Source organism: Onychostruthus taczanowskii, unplaced genomic scaffold (genome assembly GCF_017590055.1).
Source record: "Onychostruthus taczanowskii isolate IOZ18803 unplaced genomic scaffold, ASM1759005v1 scaffold19, whole genome shotgun sequence".
Taxonomy (NCBI): domain Eukaryota; kingdom Metazoa; phylum Chordata; class Aves; order Passeriformes; family Passeridae; genus Onychostruthus; species Onychostruthus taczanowskii.
Genome location: NW_024499128.1, coordinates 13,837,607 through 13,852,402, shown reverse-complemented (window position 1 = coordinate 13,852,402; position 14,796 = coordinate 13,837,607). Strand labels below are relative to the sequence as shown.

The 14,796-nt window shown below is 43.2% G+C and overlaps 1 protein-coding gene across 3 annotated transcripts; it reads right to left on the bottom strand.

Annotated features, from left to right (window-relative positions):
* Positions 1 to 1,932: 1,932 nt before the first annotated feature.
* On the bottom strand, positions 1,933 to 14,690 carry IL4R (interleukin 4 receptor). Of its 3 annotated transcripts, none has more exons than XM_041401443.1 (10): positions 14,505 to 14,690; positions 11,960 to 12,073; positions 8,909 to 9,050; positions 7,854 to 8,005; positions 6,648 to 6,799; positions 5,934 to 6,090; positions 5,088 to 5,187; positions 4,425 to 4,494; positions 4,210 to 4,286; positions 1,933 to 4,107 (listed from the first exon to the last, which is right to left on the bottom strand). In XM_041401443.1, exons 2-10 carry the CDS (start codon positions 12,027 to 12,029, stop codon positions 2,367 to 2,369), a joined length of 2,661 nt encoding a protein of 886 aa, XP_041257377.1. In that variant the 5' UTR covers positions 12,030 to 12,073; positions 14,505 to 14,690; the 3' UTR covers positions 1,933 to 2,366. The 3 variants fall into 3 exon arrangements, with proteins under 3 accessions (XP_041257377.1, XP_041257376.1, XP_041257378.1); XM_041401442.1 differs by having other exon boundaries at positions 14,533 to 14,690; XM_041401444.1 differs by lacking the exon at positions 14,505 to 14,690 and having other exon boundaries at positions 7,854 to 8,024.
* Positions 14,691 to 14,796: the final 106 nt, after the last annotated feature.

Below are 14,796 nucleotides of genomic sequence, written 5' to 3'. Positions count from 1 at the left end.
CCCATTTCACTCATGGTGAGTCAGGTTGCTAGTATTTGGTAGATAAACAGGTGAGATAGATGTGGAGGTGGAGTGATTGTAAGCAAGTAATAAATGGCACTATAACTAGGCTAAAACTTGGCACAAGCCTTCACTTGCACAGCAGTCTTTCAAAACAAACTGAAAACCAATGAATATATGCTTACCATGATCAGTAATTCTCTGTCCTGGCAGGAGCCCTCATTCACTAATAGGACATGGCTGGAGGGCACCGAAGCTCCTCTCTTGGGAGGTGAGCTGCCTCTCTCTGTATAAGCGTGCAGGCACAGGGTAGTCCCCAGGTGGTGACCTCAGTTCAGACCCTCGCTGCCAGCTCAGTCACAACTCCCACTCACCACCCAAGGGGCAGATCACCAGCTTGGGCCAGAAACCTGTCACTTGAAACCCATCTGGGTTTCATAGCCTGGCAATAGCTATGGATGGCAAAAGTGGCAGGGTTAGAGAATGGAACAGGGAACTCAGCTCACACTACAGCCAGGCACCGTGCCTGTTGCAGGGAGAGGGCGAGCCAGAGAGCTGCCCCCTCAGCCCCACTGTCTGTCTCCAGTTCTGGGCTATACAAAGACATAGGAACAGGGATCCCCCTTCTCTGAGAGTTAGGTTCCATTTCACCAGAGAAATATTGAAGGGAGAGAAAGGGAAGAATAACCCCACACAGAAAACCATCATATGGAAATGCGCAGACTGGAGTGCTATGTTAAACAAAAAAGCCAGGGAAAGGCAGAATAGAGCTGGGGCTCATCAGAGAAGCAAGTGCTGCAGCAAAGTTGGCCTGAGCAGACCTCTCCAGCCAAGCACAAGCCTTCATGGATGCAAAATCTTTCTTCTCACAAAGGACACGAGAGAGAGCGCAGGTGTAGAAGGGAAAGAAAGCACCACTGGTGTCCTTACACACACACCTCTACTACTTCACCAACTTGGAAGAGAGATTTGCAGTACCAGTTGCTGTGCTTAGCATTATGTTTTCCTATCTTATGAATAGTAATACAAATAGAGTTTTCTAAATGAGAATAACTGTATACATTTCAATAGAAAAACTCCATTACTTAATGGTTCTTACTTGTTTTATGCTGTTGCCAACATACTAGGGTGGAATTTACCATACTGAAATATATAATTATGCTGTAGACAACTTGTCAGTAAAACTTCTTGAGTAATTATCCAACAAGAAGTACATACTGCCTTTAAGGTGTGGGCTAATTCCCGTTCTGATTGGACAAGAACAAGAAGCTAAAAAAAGTATTTCACTAAGGTAGGGTGTTGGACCACACACTGGATAATCTTTCTGGGAAGAAACACTGCTTAGAAATCCCTGATTCCTTTTACAGCTGCTGAAGTAACTGCTTGTTTCTACAAGGTAAGAAACTAATCACCAATAATAGCACTGTGTAAGTGCAAATGATGGTAATCTTTACCTCAGGTCTTGATTGCACAGGTATAGAAACATACAACCCAAAGCAGGGCTAAGCACACAGAGCAACATCCCCCACCCCAAAAGAAGTAATATGGAAGCTGTGTCACAAATCAAACACCTTCCCTTTGGACCTGTACCCACATCCCACTTTCAGGTATGTCAGCACATTCCACGTAACCTTTGTGTGCTTCCCAAGCAACACACAGCCAGGGCAATAACCACAAGAGCTGTACTAAGAACTTCTGCTTCCTGCAGTGGCTGCTCCCTTTTAGAGATGTCTCACAGCTGGAGACACCAGCTCTGACTTTGTCCCTGTAGAGCTGTGGCTGCCACTGCTGGGTGCCAAACCCAACTGTGCCCAGGGGTCTGCATCATGTCCCAGCTGCCAGTCCCAGGCAGGCAGAAGTGAATCATGAATGAATCATGGGTGACCTACAGTAGCCCTCACTTCAGTAAAGATTCAAATAACAAGCAACAACTCAACTTGCCATACAGTTTATTTCCAAAGACTAGTTCAGTCCTGGCAAATGTGGCTATGCTACCTCCATATAGCAGTTGTCTTCTTGGGCAAGGGTTTGCACAAAAGTTTCATTTTTTTCTCATTTTTCCTGCTGTTTTCCATTAATAGTTCTACTGGTCTTTTTTTTAACTACAAATGCCAGTATGGAGTCCTCACTGTGAATGGTGTGAGAGTCAGAAGGATAGGAGTTACTCACAAAATGATAAGGTAGCACCTTGTCTGAGCTATGGAGCTCCAGGGGCTCTGCAGTTTTTCTAAGTTTAGCCCAATACTGTTCAGTGATGCTGGTAAACTGACTGCTGAGCCCCACCCCCGTCTGCATGCTTCAGCACCTCTTCACTTCCCCCTGCATCTCCAAGTTCCCTCAAGTGGTTGTGTGAGTGGCAGTGGAAGTCAGTATTTCAGTCTGCTATCACCACCCTCTTGCATTACTTTACCAGTAGAGTTAAAGCTTTTCCATTTTGTTGCCTTTGTAGCTCTTTCTCTGCTGTTTAAATCTTGACATTTCATCTCTAACAAATGCAACAGCTGTTCATCTCTGCTGGTATTTCCATCACTGCTATCACCATACAGTTCATTAGTGCTGTTGATCCAAGGGCTGCCATCACTAGTCTGTGTGTCATTCTCACTAGAAGCTAAACCTGGGACAATGGGGCAGTCAGAACCCTGAACAGTCAAACACACACCGTCCTTTGTCCTTGGGTCAGATTCATAGATTGCAGTATCTGAAGGTGCTTCACTGGGGTTGTTGCACAGATTAAGGAAGGATTCATATAGTGACGTAGACATAACCTCATTGCCACTGTCCCAGTACAGACCATTACATTTACCTGCACTACCAAAAGGCTGGTAGCCAGATGGCTGAGGTGCAATGGAGCAAGAAATTATATTGGCTTCCCTTTGAACATTTTGATATATTACTTGCTTATGCATTTCTTTCTCTGAAAGAAAAGCTGAAGCACCTTCATTTGCATGTGTGGAGAAAGACGGAAAATCAGTATGTTCTGAACAGGTGTTCGGAAAATCAAGCTCAGTGCTGGGAGATCTGTAGTTGTTATAACACATCTGATTGCTAGCAGGCTGAGCACTTTGATCTCTGCAGCTGCATTCGGGCATCTCTGACAGCTGTCTCAAAGGCGATGAGGAAGGCACACTTTCAAAGCCCAGAGTCAGGCTACTGTTAGCCATTGACTGAGACATGAGGGCACTGAAGCTCTTGTATGCAGAGCTGCTGGGCTCCTTGCATGCAGACACAAGCATACCAAAGCTCCTGTAGGCAGAGCCACAGGGTTCCAGGGATGGAGACAAAAGGGTGTCGCAGCTCTTGTAGGCAGAACTACACAACCCCATGGATGCAGACACAAGGGTATCAAAACTCTTGTCTGCAGGGCTGTTTGTTCTGTCTGTTTCGGTTCCAAACAATGATTTATTTGTAGATTCCTGGGTCAGGACACAAGAGTCAAGCTCACTTTCAGAACGACACAGAAAATGGCTTTGATGAACCATTTGTTGAAGATCTCTTGCATCCAGAGAAGCAGAATTTATGCTGGAGCTCCGATAGCCAGATTCAAAGGATTCTTCTGATAGCTCTGACTCTTTGCTGGCTGTACTGCAATTGTAGTCATCTTGAGAGGCTTTGGTGGAAAGGGGAGCTGTATGAGAAATAGCACATGGTTGCAGACTCTGGGCTGTACTTTCTTTTGGATTTTGCTGTGATGGATTTTCTGACCCAATGCTCTCTAAGGTTTTCCTCTCAGCTGTGGGGATGTTTGGGCCTTTATCTTCTTGCATGTCATTTTCATTTGCCAGGAGTGCATCAAACATGTTAGCTAGTAACTCATTGTGTTCAGGGTGCTCTCTGAAAGCACCAATGCTGCTCTCACACGGCTCAAACATGGTGATCTGGTTGCCAGTTTCTTCTTGGCTCTCAGTTTCACTGTCTGTTAAACAGACACAGATTTCTATACACTCTTCAACCGGTATTGTCTCAGGGGTTAAAACTGCACTGCTGCCTTTTGGCAACCACTTGTCAGACTTGCTATGGCAACTGCAAGATTTCTCAACATTTCTGATGTTATCTTTTCTCTTGAAGTTTTGGCTTGACAAACTTCGAGCCAGACAGTTCTTGCAACTTCTGTTTTTGGAAGTCAAAAGGAAAGGACAGTTAATGTTTATGGTACAGGAAACAATTTTATGCTGTAAAGCAGAGGGATTTTTTTTTTTTAATCTTACTTACATTTGTTGTTCCATGTGACCCTGCTTTAAGTCCTGGAACGGGAACTTCATTTCATCAAAATAGTACAAAACTGAAAACTAATAAAGATACAAATGGGATTTAGGACACATATAAGCTGTATTTAGTATCCCTTATACTAGACAGACAATAGAATTTACTACATATTCTGCTTCTGATGATCAGGAAAAGGTATTTTTTGCAAAGTGTTAAATTACCTTGACATTTTTTACAACCAATTGGCTCTTTGCTGGATTTGGGATTTGATCCCACCATTCTTTCTTCACTCTGCAAGGGAAGAATGAAAATAAGTTGTTTTGACTGCACTTGGGCTTAATGAGTGCACATTTCTCTCTTCTTTCTCCTTTCCCTCTTAGGATCTGCATTGCAGCAACAGAAAGGGTTCATTTTGGGCTTCTCCTGATTTTCATTAAACCAGAGCAAAGATGTTTGTATGTTTGGTATGTGACTGCTCTGCACAACAACAGTCACCTGTACTTCTAATCATGTTTAAAAGGATGTGAAATAGACAGGATCTCATTACCATTTAAAAATTTCACATTACCATTTGAAAATTTTTGAAAGAAATAAAGGTATTTAGCCATCATTACTTGAACTCCAGCAAAGACCAAGGTCCAAAACTGACAACCCCCTACTATAATAAGCCTATTCTAGTAATATTAATAAGACTATTCAGAAAATGACAGTTTACAAAACTGACTTGTGTTTATAAAATCTCTGCTCACAGACAGCTAGATAAAGGTGCTCAGAAAACCCAAACATCAGATTTCTGTGCTACCAGACATTTGTCTAACCAGCAGCAATACCGATATCCGTACAAACCCTTACTCTATAAGCTCTGTAACAAGCAGGATACCTACTTGGTGAAACAGAAGTAACAAATTATAGATCCTGCCATGATCAGTATGCAGGATGTGGGCACAGCCATCTGCAAAATGTCTTCAGCCTTCACCGGGTAATCTGTTAAACAAGCAAATGTGTACATGTGAATGTGCATCCAAATGCAAGCACTGACAATACCAAATTATTTGCTGCTCTTCTGCAACTCAAAAAAATTCTCTTTTAGAGAATGCAAAATAAAGCTTCCGGCTTGCTAACAACAGACCCCCACAGCTGCCAGCAGCAAAGGTGTGTGGTGTGTCAGAGACCTGGCACAGGTCTGTGCCCAGCTGCTGGGGTGGCAGGAGCCAGGAGAGCCAGCGCGACGTCAGCCCTCGGGGACAGGAGCTGTCACAGCGCCTGAAGTGGCACTGTCACTGCAGTGCAGCTATGCTTCTTGCTCTTTCTGTTGCTCTTCAGGGGTTTTTATAAACCCTCCTACCTCCATTAAAATACTGCTTTATTTGTAGCATATATATATACATATATATATATATATGTAAAATTTCTACTCGCTCTCACATCAATTTTGCTGTTTAGTTCAAATATCTCTTCTACTTCATGAAATATTTATAGAGAATAAACAGATTCCTTTCAGCCTGTTTTTCACAAGGCTAAGCAATCCAACCTCCCTTGGTCTTCTCTTCCTGAGTTTCCCAAGGAGTTGCCTATCTATGTTTAGTGTCTTTGGAAGCCTTTACAGATGTATTCACATTACATTCAAATTGATGAAGATGATGAGTCCATAACTCTCCTCCAAGAGAGTTGCAGAGTATGTAAGACTGTATACCATCCTTTTACCAATCTGTTATTTCTGACACTATTACCATAGCGAAATTCAACTTCTTCACTCCATTCACTCCAGTAGGCTGGGTAGTACACGTAGTTACACCTGAGACTTGCAACATAATCATAGCCCCTCTTCAAGGAGCTTGCAGTAATCTCAAAGCTTTTTGCTTGGTAGTTAATTGCTTTTACAGAAACCTGAAAAGAAAGTGAGAAAGTTCACTTTGATTTCCTTATAGGGTGAAGGGTTAGAGACAGCAACTACATGTTAACAGTGTTATGTGTTTCAGTGACCTTTCACAAATGAATGACTGTTTATCATACTGCAGTTCATGTCATCAGCAGGTGGCATTTGTTACCTGCCACCATGCATGTTCTTCTGCTACCAAGCAGCCCAGCCCAGTAATGCTTTTTTCAGATGATTCAGAACTCACCTGCCCCACAGAGCCATCAACCTCCAGCTTCCTGATGTCTAAGGAGAAAATGAAGTTCAGGGAACAGAAGCATTGTATTTTCAATCTCTGCCCTGTCTACTGCAAGCAGCAGACCATTTTGGGGTGGCAGTCAGAAGAGTTTCAATTCTCTGACACCCAGCTGAACCATCTTGGGGGCAAAGTGAGCTGTGGCAAGTGTGTAATCAGGATCACTGTGCTCTGGCTGGCCCTTACATTATTATTAATGAAGTGGCTTTGTAGAGGACTTTTTAACCCTTAAAGCTCTGGAGACTGAAAATGAAGAGACTGGGTGTCTCTTACCTCTGTTGGGTGATGCTTCCTCCAGTATTTCACCTCGTAGATGACTGGTCCAGAGAGAAAGGATGGATGAGAGTAGCTCTCCTCCCAACTCAGATTGAAATTACCATTTTCAGCTTTCTCAATGGCAAGATTTTTGGGGGCTCTTGGCTTAACTGTATGTTAAAGAATACAGAACAGGGTAATGGGAGAGCACTGACAGAGAGAAGCAGAGAGAGAAGCATTCAGCAGAGACCAGAAAATCATCGCAGTCAAGGCACCGACCCTTTTCACTGTGCTGTAGCACAAGAACAGAGAGGCCGAACCTGAGCAACTTGAGGGTGTTTATTAAGCACTGATTCCTCAAGCTGGCTGAACCAATTGCAAGCACAGCCTTTTGGTGCACTGGATGCAGCTTTCAGTCTGGAGAAACAGGAACAACCTGTGCCCTGACAGTAGCAGCTGTGAGGCCGGGTGGGCACAGAGCTCCAACATCACTGCCAAGCTGTCCTGGCTCCCTGTCTCTTGAAAATCAACGTGGACTTCTGCTTATTTGGCAGATAAGCACCAGCATCAATCAAGTATTCTGAAGAGAACCAGCTCCTTGGCCTGCCTAAGGTATGAGAATGGTTTCTCTGAGTGTTTAAGGTGACAGGCGTTACCAACAAGCACACTGACCACACTGGGGGTCTAGGTGCAGACATGAATTGTGTCTACCCTCTGTCCTGTTTAGGAGCAGTCTCTTAAACATTTTTATCACCAGCTGTTAAAATCCAACAGCAATTACTGTAAAAATCTCCTGCTTATTTGGCATGATTCAACTAGCATGAAAAATCAGAGTATGACAGAGACAGGAATGGGAAGAATTTCAGTAGGAATAACCTAGTATCCTTCTAGAAACTGAAAGTAGCATGATTCCTGTTCCTCTTGTGTAAGCCACAAGTACAAGGCACCAAAGATAATTTAAGTCCCCAAACTCCTTTTGGCTTGCAGCTGAGAGGGTACAGCTAGAGGAACAATCACTCTCTGCCTTCCCCATTACTTACATTAATTCCTTAAGAATCTAATCCACAATCAGGTTTCTAAAACAAATGGATTTTGCATTTCAGCTACCATGACATTTTGCACCTCTGACAAGCAAAAACTGTTCTGGGGACATGAATGAGAAGTTAGCTAGGAGGGCAAAGCCTTGAGCCAGACATGCCAGTGACAAAGGAAACAAGTTCTTACCAACAAGGGCTGGTGTAACATTGTAATTCCACGAATCAGTGCCATTGAATTGCAGGGCTAGAATATATGTGAGGCCTAATACAAAATATTCCGGATATATTGTACAAGTGCACCTTAAACTGTCTTTTTCATTCTCAGGAACACACTTGTTTCTGAAAAACAGGCACAAAACTATGTGATGTTTAAGAAAATGTGACACACTGTTCCTTGAAAAGGTGAAATCAAGTTTCCCAACATGTATAATCAGAACTGAGACAAGTCAGTTCCCAGAAATATTTCCAAAACAAAACTGAGATGCCCAAACAACCCACCCTCCTCAGCCACCCCCTGGATATCTGTATCACACAAATTAAAAACTTTACAGAAAGGCCAAGGATTGATCCCAAATAACAACCCTTTGTCACACTTCAGCTTCTAAAGGAACATACTAACAGCTTGTTAGTACAGGAACAGGTTTATTGCAGTGTATCAGCGAGGTTATTTGAATGTTGGTGTGGTGAAATCATGCAGCAAGGGACAGGAGAACCCAGATGCATCTTCTTGTGTAAGAGGTGATGCCTGGCCCTGCTCAGAACAGGGGCAACAGTCTGTGCCTGAACAAGGGGCTACACTGTGCAGAGACAACAGTCTGTGCCTGAACAAGGGGCTACACTGTGCAGAGACAACCACCTGGCCTTCAGTGGAAAGCAGCTTTCACACAGGCTACAGACCAGTGAATCAAGAAAGATTTCTCATGAAGAAGGTAACATTTTGCATGAAGTTAAGGTTTTGTAAACTTCTAAGAGCCCTACCACTCCTACCAGTAGGACCTGACCCCTCCTCTGTGCTAAGAGAGCAGAAAGTTCTACAAAAGAGGAGACCACTGAACTGAGGGTGCTGTTAATGCAGAAACCCATTTTACTTAAAAGGAAAGAATCCATTTTACTTTAAGAGGAATAATCTGAAGTAATTTTTTCCCAGACACCCACAGTAGAGGGAGGAAATTAAAGCAAATAGTGGCTATAGGATATACGAAACTCTAACAATGGCAGTGTAACATCTTATTAAACACTTACGACACAGAAGAAGTTTCCTTGCTGTAGTAGAGCACGAATTCTTTGGAGCAATTGGTTTGTGCAGGCACCTTCCAGTGACAAACCAGCTCTTTGTCATAGTCAGTGAAGCATGCAAATTCGTGTATGTGTCCCGTAGTCAGAACTAGGGGAAAGCATACAATGAGAAGCAAGAGAACCAGAAGACTATATTGGACTAAGCAGAAATACTAACTTTTCCATCTAAACAGAGCTGCCACACCTCCACAAATTAAGTGAAAACATTTTTATTTTTTGTGTCTGGGTAAATGGAAAGAGTAACAGACACTGAGGCTGTCTCCACCTTTCTGGAGACAATGTCTACGGTCTTGGACAGGAAGAGTCTGCAGTAGTAATATTGAGATAGAAAGGCACATTTCAGCCAACAGAGACTTCCAAGAACAGAAAATCCGATTGCAATAGCTCTGCTTAAAACACATCAGCATTAAATTACAAAACAGCACTAAATACAAAAGGTTCAAGACCCAAAATGCAGGTAATTAACAGAGTCAGACCAGGTTCACTGCTTACAGTCCTGACTCATGTTTTACCTACAGCTAAGGTAAAAGGTTGGAAGCTTCCCAAATGCATGGGAGAGCATGCTCCCAGAGCAGCTCCCCAGTGCCAGCAGATCTTCCTGCCACAGTCTTTCTTCTAATATACACCTTTACTTCATGCCACTCAGCACTGCCTGCTCTGTCTTCTACTCATCATTGTTATGAGAGCTTTCAAGACTGAGGAGAGATGAAGTCACACTGAGCCAGGCACTGAGGAGCTACACGGAACCCCAGAGTCTGCACTCCAGTGTTCAAGTTTACAACTATTTTCACTGGAGGTATTTAACCAAAAAAGAGAATATAGTGGTCAAAATATCTTTGTTAGAACTGGAAGTGGAAATAGAATCCACAATCCTCAGTATCCCTTCCAGCCTCACCTTCCTTTATTTCAATGTGCTCCGCAAGAGTGATATGCAGAACAGAAGAGAAGCTAGGTGACAGTAAGGCCATGTTGTTATTTGTGCCAACCCAATATTGATACTGGACCCTGGAATGTGATTATAAGAAAACAGCTAGAAATAGCTAATACTTTTATCATCCAAAACAATTATTTGCCTTTTCTGATGTTTGACTTCTCTTCCACAGGTAAATAATAACAGTATCTCCCTTTTCTTGCACAACCTGTACAAATATAAATCCTTTTCTGCTTTACATGTCAATCTCCTGTAAAAAAATTAAAAACCTGTTTTTTTAAAATCCTATTAATTATCTGAATATTTCCAAAGGGATTCTGCTAGAAGGTTTTCTGTGGCAATTATACAAAACCAAATTTTGTGTACATGGCCCAGTACATTACCAACCCTCCATGCTGGTCATTTACATTGCAAATTCAAGACTCATTTGCCAACTATTCACATCCTGCAAGGTCTTTGTCCTTCAGCCACTTCTGCTTCACAGGCTTATTCCTTCCAACAGGTATCTAAATTTCAGATTATTCCTCACACACCTTTTTTGCTGAAAACCAAATTTCATTCGGTACTTCCCTACATGTCTAGTTTTCTGTAGTCCACTTGTGTTATTTACTATGATCCAACTTCTGCATACTATGATACAGTACAGGATCTGCAAATGTAAAATGTGATGGTCAGATACCTTTAATTAAACTTTGATAAAGATCATTTAGGGAAATGAAAAGGTGGGATTACCTAGACCAGACAATCCCGCCCATGTGTTCTTGCAAATTTTGATCCTTCTCATTAATTCAAATTGCACTATTTCACAGTATGCAAGACAGTAGCTAATAAACCTTCTTTTTTAGAGACAGAGTACTTCAAATTGTCTTTAACTACTTTGGTTTGCCTTATAAAACAAAACGAGATCTAAGAAACCATAAACTACTGTGGAACTAGTTAAAAAAATACAGAAAGCAAAGTGTGAGATTAATTTTCCAGAAAATAAAAATGCATTCTTGAAAACCATTACTATATATACCTCATTAGTATTTTTAATCCAACATCATAACAGATACAATGAAAACAGCCCATGTTTATGGGTATGGAAAGTCAGCTTCTGCCAGCTGAGCTTCATGAAATAACTCTTAAGGAAGCAGCAGCACTCGGACTCGACACACCTGCCGGCTGACAGGACGGTGGTGAGGGACACACCAGAACCCTGTCACTGTGTGCCCCGGGCAGGGCAGGGCAGGGATGGGCTGGGGAGGGGAGGGCAGGGCAGGGATGGGCAGGGCAGGGGAGGGCAGGGATGGGCAGGGCTGGGATGGGCAGGGCAGGGATGGGCAGGGCAGGGTAGGGCAGGGCTGGGCAGGGATGGGCAGAGCTGCCCCGCCTGCTCCAGCCCAGCCAAGCGTGCTTTCCAGCCATCCTCTGCTGACCGCGGAGAGCACACACTGGCACAACTGGAGAGCACACACTGGCAGCACTGGAGAGCACACACTGGCAGCAGAGGAGGGCACACACTGGCAGCAGAGGAGGGCACACACGGGCAGCAGAGGAGGGCACACACTGGCACCACTGGAGAGCACAGACTGGCAGCAAAGGACAGCACACACTGGCACCACTGGAGAGCACACACTGGCAGCAGTGGAGAGCACACACTGGCACCACTGGAGAGCACAGACTGGCAGCAGCTCTGTGAGCAGCTCCCCCGTGGCCCCACGGGCAAACCAGAGCAGCCAGGGACTCTGGAGCTTCCTGCAGAGCTGCCTGGGCTGCAGAGACCTGGCTCACAGTGAGGTGAACAGTGCTGGGGATACTCAGATACTGGGGAAGAAGGAGATGGCTTTCCAAACCTGTTTCTCCTTTCTGCAAATTCCTAGTTTTTCTTGTCCACATAGAAAAGGTCAACATAAAGATTAAAAAAAAAAAAATCTAAGATTTTTTTCTAGTACAGGGATACTTCTGACATTTGAAGTTACAAATTTTACAGTAGTTAATTAGTGGTAACAGCGTTACCTAATGTCATATAAAAATGCTATCAAGAAAAACTTCACTATAATAATTTAAAATATTGACAAACATACCTTCATTTGTTGTATATGAAAAGAAAAGGATCCACAGGGTATATGGTGTAGCACTTGGGAGCCTTGCCATTACTGACGATGGTCAGGTAGAGTAGGAAAAACTGTGCTGCAATTCTGCCAACAGAAAACATAATAAGCTTACATCCCTGTCTCAGTTAAGGTAAAGGTGTAGTTTTCCCTACCACTCTGCTAGATGTTAGAATTCAGACTCCCTGCTGTACTGTTTCCCACCTCTGGCCCCTAAAATTAGCTCACGGAAGGAGACATGTAGAAGAATAAGGAGAACACAAATGAGCTAGAAGACTTTTCTGCAAAATTTCCATGACAGAGGATACGGGACTGACATTGGCAGTGGAGCTGCCTCTTTAGCTACTAGAAAAGAAAGGCTGCTAGTACGTAAAGGGTAAAAAAGGGCAAGCACTAGACCAAAATCGGTGACATTGTCACCAAAGCCCTATGATTTCACTCAGAGAAGTAAAAGAATTTAAGAATGAAGTGTCCAATCTATTGACTAAAATGTTTTCTCCAAGTCTTATCAACAGTGCCTTGATAATCTGAGTACCACATCTTTAAAAAAAGAATTTTAGCAAAGAACTCTGAGCATTGCTCAAAAGAATGCAGATTCATTAAAACATTAATTATTAAAAAGTTGTAAAACACACCTAGTCATGATATAACCAGAACAACTTTGGAGAAGGAAAATAATGCAGGTTTTATGTCCCTAAGCATAGCAAAACTGTCTAGGTAAATTGAAAACAGATGAAGTAATTAATTTCAGACTTAAAAATAGCAAGTGTCCCTAAGATTTTTTTACCAATATGGCTACTTAATGCCTAAGATAAGGCTACCAGCTTTCATATAACTATAAATGGATATCAGGCATTTCAAATTGTGGTAAATTTGTAAGTGAAGTCATGCTAACCAATATGCTTTTGGCTTTGCTTTCAGTATAAAGAGGGACAAAATTTGTTCAGCAGCACATTGTTAAGGCACAACCCTTTGGACCCCTCCTCTCATGCTTTTGGAGTTCTCTAACTTTCATATCTGGACAGAGTGTTCTTGCTGCCTGCAAGCTTCAGCTGTTCTGTTTATACCTGTAGGGCTCCCAGGTAGTATGCTAGCTTTTTGGGAAGGGAAGGGAAGGGAAGGGAAGGGAAGGGAAGGGAAGGGAAGGGAAGGATCTCCTTCAGCAGGTATTCAGGTATTGGGTGTTCTGCACAAGACTGGTCAGACTCTGAAGCAGAAAAGACCACTGGAAGGTGTTTGTGGATGGTAGTTCAATACTCTCTTCCCCAAACCAACCATGCAGCAGAACCACATTACATGTGTCTGACAGAGGTGAGTCTGTCTGTCTGATTGCAAATATCCATCTCAGAAGTTAAAGGATAAGGACATTGTTAGTCAAAATAGAAGGTCAGAATGGAGACTCTTCTGTGACCTTCTCTGGGGCAGTCACTGCTCATCGAGTAATAAAGAACAAACCTGAAAGACAAATTCCTCATAAGAGCCTGACAAAACTATTACTCAAGAGCTGAGTTTTTTTCATATTCTGAGAATAGATGAAATGTGACTAAGCACAGTAATACATATTTTTAAAAAGAACACAAGCACCTTTGCTGCTGCTCAGAAAAAAAGAGCCAACTGCTCTGGCATAAAACCAAATTTCTTCATTTCCCTTTTTCCTGGAATTCTCAAGAGAGGAAGCATTTGCTGCTTTCCACTGTTAGGTAATACTGCCACATGACTGGAGTTCCAAGAAACTCTTGGAACTCTTAGAACTTTGGCAGAGAATCCTGAATCACGTAAGCATGTCCAAATGAGCAGATGGCAGACCAAAACCATCTTCTCGTGGAAGAATGGATCTGCACATGTGGATGAAAATGGAGTTAAGCCAGGGCTTCAATGAAACTGCAAAAGGAGAAAATTTAAACATCCACCGTTCTTCTGCCTGTTACCTCTTAAGTTTTTCATTATACCAGACAACAAAATACCAGTCTTAAAAAAGTATGTAACACATATAGACAATACTAAAATTGCAGCAAACCTAGTAGCTCTGATATATTTGAGGAAAGTAAATTGCAAAGACATAAGTAACTTCCCCAAAACTGGGAAAGAAATCTCTGTCAGGGTTAGAAGCAGATCTACAAGGTTACTGGCACAAGCTACATGCTTTGATCACTTACTTTTTTGTTTCCTGAAAAAAAATATGATGTGATTAGAATAATTTCATTTACTATCAAGAAAAATGGTACTAACTTTGGTCTTCTACGGAAATTAGGGTCACATTTCATAATCTGCAAAACTGTTATGTGCAAAGAGTAACTCTGCCCAAACCAAGAGGTCATCTTAAACAAGACTGCTTAATGCACCGTTGCTGCAATTGTACAGCTAACGCATCTTTCCCTGTTTAAAACTGCCTCTTTTTAAAACTGATGCACATCTTGTCTTACTCTCTAGTTTAAAGCGCTGACTGTAAACGCTGAATAAAGTGAGACAAGCGGAACATAGCAGAGCAAAAGGTTCAGCAACAGATGCTGCATCGAACCTTGAAAAGAACACCCGTGCAGAGTTACCCGTGTGTGATGCCTTCTGACGAGAAACCTCTCCGTTCCGGGCGCTCAGCACCAACGCTGCCGAGCCCCGCGGGCCCGCGGGGGGCGCGGCACGGCCGGGAACGGCTCCGGGCGGGAACGGAACGGCTCCGGGCGGGAACGGAACGGCTCCGGGCGGGAACGGCTCCGGGCGGGAACGGCTCCGGGCGGGAACGGAACGGCACGGCTCCGAGCGGGAACGGCACGGCTCCGAGCGGGAACGCGGGCCCGGGACAGACGCGTCCA